The 16,688-nt window shown below is 41.9% G+C and overlaps 1 protein-coding gene across 4 annotated transcripts in view; it reads right to left on the reverse strand.

The window, feature by feature from the left end:
* Nucleotides 1-631: 631 nt before the first annotated feature.
* MOB2 (MOB kinase activator 2) overlaps nucleotides 632-16,688 on the reverse strand; it is a 142,457-nt gene continuing 126,400 nt past the window's right edge. For all 4 annotated transcript variants that reach the window (XM_060768831.2, XM_060768815.2, XM_060768822.2 and 1 more), the window contains exons 2-5: nucleotides 15,815-15,975; nucleotides 14,344-14,437; nucleotides 2,395-2,519; nucleotides 632-1,960 (exon numbers count right to left, since the gene is read on the reverse strand). In XM_060768831.2, coding sequence (XP_060624814.1) covers nucleotides 1,611-1,960; nucleotides 2,395-2,519; nucleotides 14,344-14,437; nucleotides 15,815-15,975 — 730 coding nt within the window. In that variant the 3' untranslated portion in view covers nucleotides 632-1,610. The remainder of the gene's footprint in view (nucleotides 1,961-2,394; nucleotides 2,520-14,343; nucleotides 14,438-15,814; nucleotides 15,976-16,688) is intronic.

Raw genomic sequence — 16,688 nt, forward strand, 5'->3', positions numbered from 1 at the left:
GATGTCAAATGCATATGAAGAAAAATACTGATGTCTCCACATTCTGAGGTCATCCTATAACAAGTCCTGAATATAGTCAATATGATTTGCTTCTACTCAAAGTTATGACCAGTTAATAGTATGTTTTTTCATGAAATATACTGTTGTACAGTAAAATGCAGAATGATTTTGAATGCAACCCAGTATGCGCTGAAAATACCAGTTCTTTTAGCAACTGGAACATACTATCCTTAATTATAGCTGAAAATTTCACATGTGAAAGTCCTGAGTTTGTTTCTTTAACAGAAACTATTATAAAAACAAATGTCAACGACTTATACAAAATAGTTGCAGCATGACTGGAAAATAACACGTACTCTAGTCTTGGCATTTCAGTATTATATAATTACTTACATAATCACAAAAATGCCAACAGCGTTCCATCTTGTAAACCAGCCTGACTCAAGCCTGGTGCCCTCCAGATGTGCTGGAGCACACTCCTAGCCCAGAGGCAAAAGTTCCAGTCGAACACATCTGGAAACCAGCCGTTTTCAGGAACACCACTAAAACCAAATATTTTAACTTCTGCATTCCCAAATAACAAGGAAATAAAACTAATTTACAGGCCACACAGCAGACAGAAATACACAGATTTGCCTGATAGATTTTTTTTATTATTATTGGACAGATGAACTAAAATAAGCCAACAATATAATTATATGCCAACAGCCCTCTCTCTAGCGCTGGTAGTGATAGACTGTGTGCCCCTTTCCATCTTGCCCCTGCACTCCTGTTCAATGCAAAAGAAATGATTGTGGCTTTTATCACTGTGTCTGAACTATAATCCCTTCACTATGTCAATCCTGGTATTTGTGTCTGGGAAAGAAGGAGCCAAGGGCTGGGCAGAAAACTAGGAGCAGTAAGTGGACACTCTTTCTGATTCACAAGCGGAGGCCTGGTACTTTGGAGAGCCACATCCATTAAGTGTGCCGGAAGCCATGTTGCTACTCTAGTTGAGCCAGAAGCTCTTTTCCCCATTAGAAGCCACCCAAAGGGCTAGATGCAAAAGGGTCTGAGAGAAGGGGAAGGAGAGTGTCAATTTAGGTAAAAACAAATAAATTTCAATGCCACCCCTCCCAATACAGCCTCTTTACAAGTCATTTCTTATAACATTTTAAAATGGCAGTGCCACCATCCTAGAGAGACGAAGAGAGACAGAAAGGGACTTGCATTCAAGGGCTTCCCCCCACCCCCAAGGGGGTGGGGAGGGGCAGAACAAAACAAAACAAAACAAAAACCTCAAAAGCAGTAGCCCAACTCAAAAAAATGTGGTTCTTCTCTAAAAACAGCACTCATCATCCATCTGATGGGGAGGAGAATAAAGGCAGCAGGGGAGGGAATAAAACAAAACTGATGCAACTTCTTGCCAAGGATGATGCATTTAACCAAAGCTCCATACAGTCCTGTATGTCTACATGTCCTGTGGTGGCAGCAGAATTGCTTAAACTGTCATGGCTGTGTATGTTTGTATATATACACATATGCACATATACATACACATACACACAGAGAATATAGAGTATTTTTTTTAAAAAAGTGTTAGCATTTAGTTTTGCGCCTGTTGGGAAGACTCATCTCTCTTTCACATGGTTCTGTGCTCCGGCGCTACTACTGCTCCCACTGCTGCTGCTGCCATTGCCGCTGCCGCCACCACCATTGCCGCTTCCATTGCTGCTGACGCTGCCACTGGTGGTACAGAGGACCTCTGTGAGGTCGTCCATGATGGTGGTTTCTTTAGGGTCCACCAGGTTGAACTCCCTGATGAATAAGATGAAGTGTATGTAGAGTGTGTTCAAATGTCCATGCAACTCCAGTGCCAATGTTTCCTTGAAGTGGGAAGAATAGATGTGGGCCAGCACATGGAACAGGTACTTGCAAATCTTCTTCACTAGAGACTCAAAGGAGTTGGGGAATTCCTTGCCTGTCAAGAGAGAAAAGTGGGAGTGAAGCCATCAGAGAAAAATAGGTGAGAAGCCATGATATCTTTCTGAATTCCCAGAACATTTCAAACATAGTAATCCTGCTCTGGATTATTACACTCAGTCTCCTGTATTCTACATTGATTCTTTACTATGCTTCAAGTATGGCTGTCTTAGATACCAAACTGTACATGAACATCTCACAGGTTTCTGATTGAATCTTCAATGTGCCAGAGCCAGCTACTGACACAGCAATGGTAATGCATGAAGTTTATTTAATTTGATCTGGAACAAATACCATTAAAACAATGCCCTTTAATATCTATGCTTGCTCACGGTTTGTCATATTTGCATATTATAGTCTTTATATCTTCAATATCTGTAGTAAAAATGATAAGATAATGCCTGAGGCAGATATTCCTTACTCAAAACATACCGTATTTTGTAGGAAAGACATCCTCATCTGTCACAAGCTTCTGTACTGAACTCATGACGAAATCAACATACTGAGGGGCAGTACACTTGATCTTCTTTCCCCGTTCATCATACCAGTAGTATTGTCTGTGGAGAGAATTGAAAACACAGTCACATCTGTCCTGGGTGCTTAATCCCATGTCATCCAAACCCATTGAAGCAAATGCAGAAGCACAAGGTCCTAGCTAGTGCCCCAAAATCCCAAATTCCCTATGTGTAAGGTCTGTTGCTGGTGATGAGGCTCCAGAAATTGCCCTGGCACCTAGCATTGAGGCAGAGGCCTTTGGGATGAAATAGATGTTTTCTGTTCCCAAGGCAGCTTTATGACAGTCAGGGACGGCTCAACCCATTACGCAAAGTAAGCATTTGCAGTATAGTTGATTTTGCCCAGGGGCGCTCTTGAGGCGCTCTTGGGGGAAAATAGACCTTGACATATGCGAGTTGTAGTTACTGGGATGTATAGTTCACCTACAATCAAAGAGTATTCTGAACTCCACCAATGATGGAATTGAACCAAATATGGCACACATAATTCCCACGACGAACAGGAAATATATATATCAGTGATTGGTTGAGGGGGGCGGGGGGGGGGGGGCGGCGCCAAAATACTGTTTGCTTACCATTGAAAATTACCTAGGGCCGCTGATGACAGTTCATGGATACTGGTGCCCCTTTAAGAAGTACTCCATTTACTTGAGTATAATGAGCAATTGAATGTATTGTACACCTCAATTTTGAAAGAAATGGTTTTGCCCTCCAATGTAATGCATTCAACAGCACAGGCATGGCAGGTCAGGAAGGTAGCAGCATGAACAAGGTAATTTGGGATGAAATGCCCCTCTATCAGGCTAAGTCTGGTGAACTTGCCAGTCTCACACAATTCTCAACTGGCCTCATTCATGAGATCTTCAGAACCATGGGGGAGGTTTTGAAGGCCTTGTGAATTCGACCAGTTGGGAAACACCTGGGACTGAGCCTGGGGGGAGTGGGTGAGAGATCCCGAGGGCCACCCAGGAAGCAGGATCTGTGACTAAGTAGCAGAAACAGCCAACCTGCTTCTCCAAGTGGCCATGGAGCCCTGAATCTGCCACTACTACACTACCAGGAACAGCTTCTTCACACTCTCTGACTCTCTGTCCGGCCTCAGGGCCTCTCAAATCTCAATTTGGCAATGTAATTTAGTAAAAAAAGGTGAGCATTACTGGAGTAAATATAGTATTTGAGTGGCCTCGCAGCCAAGACAGTCCACTCTACTTCTTGGCCTGTCTCCTTCCCCTCTCCCACTCCTTCATGGTATTTAATCCATGGATTTTTTTTTGTCGTGTCAGGAGTGACTTGAGAAACTGCAAGTTGCTTCTGGTCCATAGATCACAGTGGTTAGTCCACTTGCATGACACAAAGGTTGCTTTAGTTGTGTAAAAATAAGCTCCCATAACCCAAACTGAAGACTAAACTTTCAGCATCTCAGTAGTTGTATGTTCTTTTATTGTAACAGCTATTGCTTTGAAAGGTTACTAGAAAGACAAAATACATAAATATGCAAGTGGATTAGAAACACACCTGTTCCCCTCTCCCGCCTGACATGATGGCTTTATTCAGTAGAAACCAGGGGAGGCGAGTCCTATTTCCCTTTCACAAACTAATATGTGCCCTCTAGAGATGGGAACATTCAAATAAATACAAAGTGTTAAGTTCTCAATAAGCTCTTGAAACAAAATGTTCCAAATGCTAAATTTATACACAGTTTAAGTTTAATTCTGTGTAGTAATATCACCTATCAGGAGATGGCAGTATATGCAAATTTTAACAGCAAATGGCCATTACTGCAGGTTCTAGAAGACTTGGCATTTCAATGTATCTTTGCACCAAGTGTGAGTATTTTTAATGGTAATAATGTGCTCTTTATTGTAATACAGAATGCAAGGAGGGGAAATGTAACCCTTTTCTTTCTTCCTATGGACCCAGCAAAAAGCACTCCTTTGAAATATATCTACATTGGAAATAAAACCCTTTGGGTGTTTCCTCCTATATCCTTTTTTTAAAACTAGCCAATTTCATCAGGTACACATCAGAAAAGGAAAGGCTCAACATGCCACAGTATTAAGCAATAACAACCAATGTATGCAGAAAGGATCACTTAATTCTTGAAGCAGCTAGACACAAAGGCAGCATTCTAAATGTTTTTATCCTGACACAGCATTAAAGACAAGACTCCACAATCATTGATACACACTAGTTCTACAAAACAAGACCACCTTAAGGTCTTGTACAATTGTGAGATTCCTTGCTCCAAGCACATTCGCCTAAATAAAAAGGCCGTACTTTCCCCCTTGCTCTAGGGGCAACAAATAGACATGTAAACAATTGATCATGAAGCCAAATGCTTGCAAGAAAACAAGGATCTGGAGACTGTTAAAACAATACTAATCCAAGAGCTGGACTACTTCAAAATCCATGCGGTTGTGAAGGCAAGGACTGCCAGCACCACTGAGTCATGGAGGAAGCCATAAAGTAAGTCTGGGCTGTTTTCCTCAAAAGGGCAAGGCTTCCTTCCTGACTTCAAAACTGTTCCTACTCTTGCATAACTTTTTTGAGTTCATCAGGTAGACAGACGTATCCTCTCTTGGGGATTTGCTTGCTATCCGAGTTTCCTAAAACCAAGTTAACTTTCAGGAGAGGATTAAATAGGATTATTCAAGTAGCTGCATATTATTTGTGGCCTCACACAAAAGTTTATTTTTTCAATAATTCCAGACAGAGTAAGCATAAATTATTCTCCCAACATGACCCTGTTATTTGTCCTTTTGCTTTAGGGAAAATATCCCACTCTAACCAAAATACCGAACAAGAGAAACATAGTCAACATGCCAATTTCTGGTTATCATCAACACAGCAAAATAGTTTTGCTGTTTGCCTGAAAATCCAAATATTAAGAAACAACATAAAGAGCACTTTGAGAATGTGAAGGGAAAAGTAGCTGCCTCTAGTTTCACAGCTTAAAAGACCAAACTTAAAAGATTCCCAAGGCCCTTCCACATAGCCCTATATCCCAGAATATCAAGGCAGAAAATCCCACAATATCAGCCTTGAACTGGGTTATCTGAGTCCACATTCAGGTAATATGATACTTGCTGCCTTGATATTCTGGGATATAGGGCTGTGTGGAAGGGCCCCCCGCTGTCAAAACCTGGTGGAGTCTGTGGATTCAAAGGAGGATATCCTGTCACCTCAGCTCTTGGGCACTGTCCATTAAATTAGCTGCTGTCCTGATCAAGATCTCTAAATTATGATCCTTGCCTAAGGGCAGTGCACATTCTTCATGTACTTAAAGAGCACACCTGTTGGATTAGTCTGCTCTGTGGCAGGATTGCCCATGTAGATGCTGTTTAGGGCCTAACTAAACAGATTACTTCCTGCTCCATACATTCAGTGAACACTCCTTTCTAGATCTTCATCTCTGCTTTTAAAAGAGGGATATATCTTTGGAAAACAAAAGTAACTGAAAGAAACACAGATTTCCCTGTTTATAAAGGCATCTGCCACCACGGGTATTAGCCACATTCGGTTTATGCAGAATAAGCTCGACCTAAAATGTTTCTTGGGCAGAAAAGGTGCTACTTTGAACACAGCTGTTTTCAAGGAAGAGACACAATCTGAAGTAGTACACAAACTCCACATGAATCACCTGCTCAGCGAAGTGCAATTAGAGGCCAAGCATTCGGTTGTTTGTGTCCTTTGCGTCACGCAGAGAAGCTAGATTGAATTCCAGATGAAAACTCGCTAAAAGTTCAAGAGGCCAAATGGAGCCACGACTGCCTTGTGACCTGAGCAGCTCAACAGGAAAGTCCTGCTTTGGACAAATGGCAGAAATGCCCATTTTAGCAAGAGAGAAACAAAAAGACCTAAAAATGAAATTGGATTCCTGGCTGGGGTGTTCATGATTTCTGTGAACAGCTTAGTTATGTAGATTTTGTATATGTTGTATGCATTTTTAAATTGTAAGGTGTCTTGAGTTCTGATTTCTGGCAAAAGATGGGACAGAAACTTGAGGATGGTGTGTTCTCAGAAGACTCAAGTTCCACAATTTTTTGGAAGCTTTGACTACAGTTGCAAAAATAAGTGGGAAAGAAGGTCAAAATACAGATAAATCCTAAAAGAAACTATTATCCACTAAGAATCTCTACTTCAACATTATAAGGCAACAGCTAACGGGCCACAATTACCCAAATTTGTTCACTACTGAAGACAGAAAATAGATTCAACGAAGTGGAATAAATAGGGAGAACCAAAGATGGAACTAGATCTACTGCTGCAGCTGTACTAATTACTTAGCAAAAGTGTTCAGAGCTGCTTAAAGAATTCCATGCTCTGGTTACATCCTGTATTGACTACTGCAACGCTCTCTACGTGGAGTTGCCTCTGAAGACTGTCCGGAAGCTGCAATTAGTCCAACCAAATTAGCCAGATTACTAACGGGAGCGGGGTACAGGGAACACACAACTCCTTTGTTGCACCAGCTCCACTGGCTGCCAATTAGCTTCCGAACACAATTCAAAGTGCTGGTTTTAACCTACAAAACCCTATACAGTTCTGGCCCGGTTTACCTGTCCGAATGTATTCTCCCCTATGAACCATCAAGACAATTAAGATCTTCTGGTGGGGCCCTGCTCTCGGTCCCGCCACTTTCGCAATCACATCTGGTGCAAACGAGAGACAGGGCCTTTTCTGTGGTGGCCCCTCGGCTATGGAACTCTCTCCCTATTGAGATCAGATCTGCCCACTCCCTCCTGTCCTTCAAGAGGCTGGTGAAATCTTGGCTATGGAAGGAAGCATTCCCAGAGTAATGGATGAAACCGGCTACAGAACAAAGTTATCGACCACACATACAGACTGAGTTGGACATGATTTTATCTTGGTGATTTGACTTATTTGTAATTTTAAGCGATATGTATTTTAACTCGTTATTATATGATGTTTTAGATTGTACTGTTAGCATTGAATCTTTGCTGTAAGCCGGTCTGAGTCCCTCTACGGAGGTTGAGAATATCGGGAAATAAAAGTTTTAAATAAATAAATAATAAATAATAAAGAGGCAAAACTATAATATTTGGAAAGAAAGTCCAGCTTGAGCAGAAAAAAAAAAAACCACACACGCACACACTGCTCCCTAAGCTTAAATATTTTGCTTATGCTTGCACAGAAGCAGCTAGGTTCTTCTGGAAGAGCACAAGGAAGATATTATATCCAAGAAAAAAATATATTAAGCAGCAATATAAAACAGAGTGAAGCTTCAGTTTACAAACATGATTGTTCATCTGCTCCAGGGCACAGGAAAAACAACTACTTTGTTTAGTTTGATCATAACAACAACATTGCACCCAGATGCAGCCTATTTCCTGTTATCCTCAAACAGCTGCAACCTCACTTTCCCAGAAAACTGAAATAATGGTATGGAAACATTTTGCTCTACTGATATACTTCTGCCCATAATTAGCACTTAAATCGATGGTTCAAATGTGGCCTAATACTTTCCTTTACCTCATCTTCCAACAGATACTCAGTTTAGGCCATCACTGATCTCTCTCTTTTTTATTAAAATAATAATAATAATAATAATAATTATTATTATTATTATTATTATTTATTTATATACTGCTCTATCTCCCCTAGGTGACTCAGGGCAGTTTCCAAATCACAAAAAACACAAAAAACATACCATGTAAACATAACATAAGTGTAAAATTACCAGAATAACACATATACATTAAAAACAAACCCACCTTATTCTTTTGTGACAAGATTAGCTGTTAGAGTCGAAATTACAAAAAAAGGGGGGGCCTAGGCAGTTTGAGATGGCTGGGGCGGGGCTAGTACAAGTAAGACATGGGGGCCCAGGGAGTGGGTAAGGTGCAATAACCAGGCCCAAATATCCATAGTACAGTCTTAGTCCATTTCTCATCTAATAGCAAATGTTAAAACCATAAAAACAAACAACTCTTGTTCCCTGGCAGAATAAGGGACCAATTCTCTCACAAGGGCCTAGCAGTTCTATATAGCGGAATAGCCTGGGAAGACATTGATTACTGGGGAACTTCTTAGGAGAATCCCATAATTATACATAGGATATCAGCACCCTGGTCTGCTGTCCTCTTATATCCAACCCACTCAGTTGTATCAAATACTGCAAAGTCTTCAGATAGCTGTATTTCACTGCAAGAAATTCAATAGACACAATGCAAAGCAGTGAAGTATTGGTGGAGAGGATACAAGACTTGGGCCAGGGAGACTTTGCTCCGAAGTAGAGTGACTGCCTCATAAATCACCCCTTCTCCAGCTAATCCTGTTCCACATGCTTGAGAGGATAAAACAGTATTATCCCATCTATGTTACCTTGTGATTCTTAGAGGAAAGTGGGACAGAAGGGATGACTGCAGACTTTTACAGTTCGCTACATGCAGCAGTGCAGGTAGTGAGCTAGATCTGGAGATGGGAGAGGAAAATACCATTGCAAGAGAGCAAGCTAAGCATGAACAAAAATGATGGAAACATCCTACAAAGACTAAGAGGAAAAGAGATGGGGGAAGATCTAGAGGCTACCTTTACCCTATTTTTCATCACTATCTGGACTTCTCACACCCCACACAAGTTATATTTATGGAAGTTGCTTCATAAAAATATCCATTTGCAGTCTAAACACAAGTGTTGGCAGGGAAACATATGTCCAGAAGGGGTCTCTGGAGGCATGACTCCCTATTTTTGGCCATTATTTTTTCATCCGTGAAAGCTGAAGTTTCAGTTGAAGCCTGCACAGGAGCAGTAACTCCATATGTATGCATTCACAGAAGCCACAAAGAAAAATGCATAAATTAGTACAAAACTGATAAATATTTTGTTTGGACAAGAAGATGGCTGGATAGATATCAAGATTTGAAATATGGTTGAGAGAGAGAGATAGGAGGGCAGTCTAGAAGAAAAAAATGAATAATTGCTCAGATTAACAGTGTGATGTCTCGGCCTAGTATTATTTCTTTGTTGCCTGTTGGATTGTTCCATTTTACCAAGTTTAGGGGAGAGCTTAGGTTCCCCCTAGAGCCAGAATGGGCTGGTTATAGAACTTCGTTTCCCATTCTTTGTTTGTCATAGCTTATAGATAGTTACCAGATAGTGTCTGGTCTGGCCTAGCAATTTGAACAGGCCATCCTAATCACGTACTTGCCCTCTAGATAGAGAGTTCATAGATAGTTTGTATTTGCCTTAAAGTTTATAACACGTATTTGCCCTATAGATAGAGAGTTTATAGATAGATAGTTTGTATTTGCCATAGAATAGTTATAGATAGTTAGATAGATAGTTCATAGATAATATATGTAATAAAGGATAGATAATATTTGTCATAGATAGATAGTTACATCATCCCCCATAGTGTATAGTTTATAGAATACCTCATAGAAATAGTAATTTGTTACCTCAGAGTTATACCATCATAATCAATCTTCACCTTTGTACATTGTTGTAATTTACCTTGATTACTTAGTAAACTATTGTTAAACTTAATCTTGTTTATAGAGTTTTATTTTGGGGGAATTATAGTAATTAGGGCATACCGATGGTCACTGGGAAAATAGCCAGACACATTTAGGTTTCTCATTAGATCTTCCTGGTGTGCCATCACAAACAGTGATACATAGAATTAACTTCAGCTGTGGAGGGCGAGTCAGGGACATCCATCACCAGCGGAAGAGAGGCTAATACCACCAAGACATGATGGTTGAAAGGAGGCAGTGTTCCAAAAGAACAACACGGCAAGAGTGGCAATGCCAAAGGAAAAAACGTTTCTGAGAGAAAAGGTGTGGAAGATCATGACAGTATACAGGATAACTAGGGAAACATTATTTTATGCCATCAATCTTTAATCTTCTGTACTGATAAATATAGGTACCACAGACTGTATCCTGAATTCTTGAAATCACATGGAATTTTACAGCACAAAGCAGCTTAAACTTATCTCTAGAAATCTCATGTCTAGCTATGTGCTAGAAAACCCCAAATGGGAATTCTTATCTGTTAAGTCTTAAGGTTCTCAAACATCCAATGCCATTCATAGCTATCTGATCAGATTTAGACTAACTGTGCCTTCTAACCTCCGCAGGGGTGGTGGACCCATTAGAATGGTCCGCCCCAGGAGACTTATGGATCCAAATGGTTTTCTGACGGCTCTTGGGGATTTTTCCACCTCCTTGGCAGGTGACTCTGTCAATGCCCTGGTCTCCTGCTGGAATAGTGAGTTGACCAGGGCAATTGACACAATCGCTCCGGAACGCCCCCTCTCGAGTAACCGAGCTAAACCAGCCCCTTGGTTTACTGAGGAGCTGGCAGCGATGAAGCGAAAGAAGAGGAGGCTAGAGTGTGTGTGGCGCCAGAACCCCACCAATCCAGCCCAAACACACCTGAATGCCTTTTTAAGGTCCTACGGTGTGGCAATAGCGGCAGCTCAAAAAACATCTATCACAGCCAATATTGCATCCGCGAAGAATCGTCCAGCGGAGCTCTTCCGAGTTGTCAGGGGCCTGTTAAACCCGCCAAAATGCGAGACCCCGGACAACTCGGTGGCTCGCTGTGAAACATTTGCTCGATTCTTCACGGATAAAATTGAGCGGATTCGGTCAGGCTTTGACGTCATGTTAACGGCAGTCTCTGGGGATGTAACGAGAACATCTGCTTGTCCAGCTTTGTTGGATTCGTTTCAATTGGTTCAGCTTGAGGATGTGGACAGGATCCTTGGAGAGGTGCGACCCACCACATGCATCCTAGACCCCTGCCCATCCTGGCTAATAAAAGAAGCCAGAGGGGGTTTGGCAGAGTGGGTGAAGGTGATGGTTAACACCTCCTTACAGGAAGGAAAATTTCCAGCGAGCCTAAAACAGGCTGTTATAAAACCGCTGTTGAAGAAACCATCACTGGATCCCACTCAATTTGACAACTATCGGCCAGTTTCCAATCTCCCCTACTTGGGCAAAGTCATGGAACGTGTGGTGGCAGCACAACTCCAGGGGTTTCTGGTAGACACTGATTATCTAGATCCGGCACAGTCTGGCTTTAGGCCGGGACATGGAACTGAGACAGCCTTGGTCGCCTTGGTAGATGATCTGCGCAGGGAGCTAGACAGGGGGAGTGTGTCCCTGTTAGTTCTGCTGGACCTCTCAGCGGCCTTCGATACCGTCGATCACGGTATCCTTCTGGGGCGCCTCATGGACATGGGGCTCGGAGGCACTGCTCTGCAGTGGCTCCGATCCTTCCTTGAGGGTCGATCCCAGAAGGTGTTACTGGGTGACACTTGTTCGGCCCCACAACCGTTGTTATGTGGAGTCCCACAGGGTTCTATTCTGTCCCCGATGTTATTTAACATCTACATGAAGCCGCTGGGGGAGATCATTCGGAGTTTCGGACTAAGATGTTATCTCTATGCAGATGATATCCAAATCTGTCACTCCTTCCCACCTGTCACCAAGGAGGCTGTCCAGACCTTGAACCGGTGCTTGGCTGCTGTGTCGGACTGGATGAGAGCTAACAAATTGAAATTGAATCCAGACAAGACAGAGGTCCTACTGGTCAGTCGTAAGGCCGAACAGGGTAGGGTTACAGCCTGTGTTAGATGGGGTTACACTCCCCCTGAAGACGCAGGTTCGCAGCTTGGGAGTGATCCTGGACTCACCGCTGAGCCTGGAACCCCAGGTCTCGGCGGTGGCCGGGAGAGCTTTTGCACAACTAAAACTTGTGCGCCAGCTGCGCCCGTACCTTGGGAAGTCGGACTTGGCCACGGTGGTCCACGCTCTTGTTACATCCCGATTGGATTACTGCAACGCACTCTACGTGGGGTTGCCTTTGAAGACTGCTCGGAAACTCCAACTGATCCAGCGTGAGGCAGCCAGATTGCTCACTGGGGCGACTTACAGGGAGCACACCACCCCCCTGTTGCGTCAGCTCCACTGGCTGCCGATCCAATTCCGAGCACAATTCAAAGTGCTGGTTTTGACCTACAAAATCCTAAACGGTTCCGGCCCAGTGTATCTATCCGAACGGATCTCCCTCTACGTCCCACCTCGGAATCTAAGATCCTCTGGGGAGGCCCTGCTCGCGACCCCGCCTCTTTCACAAGTGAGATTGGCGGGGACGGGGAGCAGGGCCTTCTCGGTGGTGGCCCCCCGCCTGTGGAACTCGCTCCCCGGGGAGATTAGATCGGCAACGTCCCTTCTCTCATTTAGGAAGAGGCTGAAGACCTGGATGTGGGACCAGGCGTTTGGACACTCAGGCAGTTAAAGAAAGACTTGATGACGAGCTGGAACTGGACAAGAGGATTTACGGAACTCCGAACTCTGAGCTCAGGATTAGCCTACTATTGTGTTTATGGTGTTACTATGTATTGATGATTTAATTTAATTTGTAATTGCTTAATTGTTTTTATGTATGTATGTATATGTGATAAGGCATCGAATTGTGCCTTTCTCTGTAAGCCGCCCTGAGTCCCCCCAGGGGGTGAGAAGGGCGGGGTAAAAGTGACGGAAATAATAATAATAATAATATCTGCCTTATGTTTTCCATATGAACTTTGAGCTAGCATTGTTCATCATACTCTGAAAAATAAAACAAACAAATGTATCCTTTTACTTTCAACAGTTCATTGCTTTTTAGAAGACCATATCAACTACAACAGAGGGTAAAGTTTAGAAGCATATTGTTTCCCTACTCCCTGTGAAATGGCCAACTCATGGTCACAACACTTGAGACTTCTGGCAGCTGCACTATCTGGAGGTTTTATGCCAAGTGGCCCAGCTTTCATTCCTGAGGTAAAGAAGGCCCCACAGGCTTGCGGCACAAAATTAGCTTTTTGTCCTTCTACAATGTTCTTTGTGGTATTTAAGCTACGCTCCCAAAATGTAGAACTCTGCTCCAGAATGCTAGAAGTGCAGGACAGGGAGAAAATGGTAGATGTGGCTATATTTCAGAAAGCATATCCATTGCTCATTTTTTTACTTCAGTGAAATTTAGAAACTAGATGCATCAAACCTTTATTTTAGCAGTAACAAGTTCAATGTAATTCGCATATTATTTTCACAGATTTGGTATGTGACCAGCTGACAGCAAATTGTTTGATACTGTTCCCATGAAAGTATTATTTCGAAACATTTAATACTCATAAATCATGATATGGTTAAAATTTGCCTTGGTCGGGCTACACCTGGAATACTGTGTCCAATTCTGTGCACTGCAATTGAAGGGAGATGTTGACAAGCTGGAATGTGTCCAGAGAAGGGTGACTAAAATGATCAAGGGTCTGGAGAACAAGCCCTCTGAGGAATGGCTTAAAGAGCTGGGCATCTTTAGCCTTCAGAAAAGAAGGCTGAGAGGAAACAGGATGGCCATGAGGTGAAGTCATAGGGAAGAGGGACAAGGGTTTTTTTCTGCTGGCCTGGAGACTAGGACATGGAACAATGGCTTCAAACTACAGAAAAGGAGATTCCACCGGAACATTAGGAAGAACTTCCTGACTGTCAGAGCTGTTCAGCAGTGGAACTCTCTGCCCCAGAGTGTGGTGGAGGTTCTGTCTTTGGAGGCTTTTAAACAGAAGGTGGATGGCCATATGTCAGGAGTTCTTTGAATGCGATTTTCCTGCTTCTTGGCAGGGGGTTGGACTGGATGGCCCACAAGGTTGCTTTCAACTCTAAGATTCTATTTTGGACTCTTTTTTTTTTACTTACCTTCATGCATATAATCTAATAATTGTTTGTAAGATCACACTTTTCACCACCTACTAATGCCACTATACTAATACCATCACTGCTTTTAATCGCTTAGTTTAGAATAAAAGTACCACCCAAAGTATCCCATTACGCCAAGCAAAGCCATCACTTACGTATTGCACACTGCCATGGTCTGACATGACTCTCCTGTACAGAATTCAGAGATTGTACTATATTGTAAATTGATATGATGAAAAAAGGTTGTTGCTGAAAGAGAGGGGAAAAACATCAAGACGTTTCCATTACTTTTGGCTGCAGAAAAAAGATGCTTGTAAACAAGACTTAAACATTTTTACAATTAGACCAACTACAATATTTTCAGTCCCCTTTCAGTCCCCCTTTTTTCTCAGAAGAATTTAATAGTTGTGATTTCACATGCATCAATAAAATGTTTCTCTCAACAATGAGCATCATCACATTGCTTCAGGGAACAGTTGACAGATCTATAGGAGTCTGATCCCAGTCACCTTTCAACTATATTTGGGTCCTTTCAGAACATTGTGATTCCACTTCCTTGTGGTTACTGGTTTGGTCAAGGCCACTAGTGCTCTCTGATTGAGATTTTTAAGAATACAATTTCCAAAACTATAATTCCCAGGATTCCATTGGACAGAACTATGGCACAAAGTGTGAAAAGTCACTGACTGCTTCTATGCTCCCCTTTTTGAAAATGTAGGAACACAAATGCAAAACAGCTTTATACAGAGGCTTTTTGAAGCAGGAATAGTCTGACATGCACTCAAATGCCCTTCCACAATCAGAAGTGAGATAAATGGTGACAAAAAAGCTATTTTGACTGTGGTGCCCCAATTGTGCAATACCCTTCTCAAGTAGGTTTGACTACTCTTTCCTTACTATCTTTTAAGGTGATAGAATAACTATATTTTCTCATGTCTTACATTTTTAATGTCTGATCAAGAATGAACTCTGATTTGTGCTATTTCATTGTAAGCAAATAGCTAAGACAGACCCAGGGATGCTAACAAAGCCACTGCACCAAAACAAACAATTAAAAATAAAATCATGTTTATATGAGCCTCCTTTATACATTGATATTTGCAAGGCCAATTTGGGTACTTATTAAAATTGAAGGGAAAGGACTGTTATCAGAAGCAGCCTAAAATCTTCCCTAACTGGCATATCATCCTTATCAAACTACTTAATTAAAACATTGTTCAAAAGTGGATGAAGCCCATAAAGACCACAATGTGCCTTGAGATTTGGGAGAAATCAGCAGTCCTTTCCATCTCTGAAAGATACAGAAATGGTCCCATTCTTAATTGGGTTCTTCTGTTTTCACATTGATCAGAGTTCTGCGTTGTTCCTTACTTGAATCAACCATACTTCTATTTTGGCATTCAGATTCCTATTCCCAAATTGCAACTGGAACCAAATTATCAGATTAATCTCAGCAGAAGAAAATGGAAGTTCTCTCCAATCATACCTACAATAGATCTCCTTTTTAGGTATTCCTAAAACCCCTATGGTGCATTGTAAATTACATCATTTCCTTTTAATTAAGAAAATCTACTAACATGAAAACTAGTTACTAGAAGAGGTTGTTAAAAATAGTATAGTACTTACTGTTGCTAGCTAGCCACTCATTAAGATCTATTTCGCGTGGTAACATGACTAATTCTTTGAATTCAAAGTCAGTAATCCTGGACTTTGTATATTCTGGCTCTAGGTAGAGTTTCTTTTCTTCTGGTGCTGGCTTTTTACCATTTGGTTTTCCCTTGGATTTCCTGAGGAAGGAAGACAGAAACAGTGTGAAAAATTATCATCTGAGATACTCTTGATCTAAACCCACTTCATATATAGCCCCTGCATATATTCTTGTACGTATGTCATCCAATTTTCTTTAACACTAAAGAGGATGTGGTGCTACCGAGTGTCTGGGAAGGAAGGCTTCTAACAGCAACCAAAGATAAGGCATATGCCCCCTGAATGACTCTGCATGGTTTGAAAATGCTATTGCCTCTCTGCCCTCCTTTATGAAAACAGGATATGAGCCAGGATGTTTTATTTAAGCTGCCTTCTATCAGATGATCCATTAATGCAACCTTCTATAGTACAGGTGTCCACTCCAGATGACTGCAGCTTCAAATATTTAGAGCCATAAATGAATCTAATGAATCATACAGCCAGTGTTTTGGACAGTTATGTGGAAATATAGGGAGACCCGAGATGCATCTCCCAAACAGAAGAATAACAAAATGTTATGAAAGATGTAATGAAGGGAAATTCAGGACAGGTCCTTTAGATGCCAAAACCTCAATCCTCTTATCTATTTATGATTCCATATTATGTAAACAAAGCATCTGAAAGTCCTATCTATTCACTCTGCATCGCTGGTCCTTTGGTCCTAACAATTATGACTGGTTTTCTGTCCTTGTCAGCTGGATCTTGTCTCTGTCATGCTTCTTGTGGCCCACCCAATGTCCTCCGTATATAACGA

This window comes from Anolis sagrei, chromosome 1, assembly GCF_037176765.1.
Source record: "Anolis sagrei isolate rAnoSag1 chromosome 1, rAnoSag1.mat, whole genome shotgun sequence".
NCBI lineage: Eukaryota > Metazoa > Chordata > Lepidosauria > Squamata > Dactyloidae > Anolis > Anolis sagrei.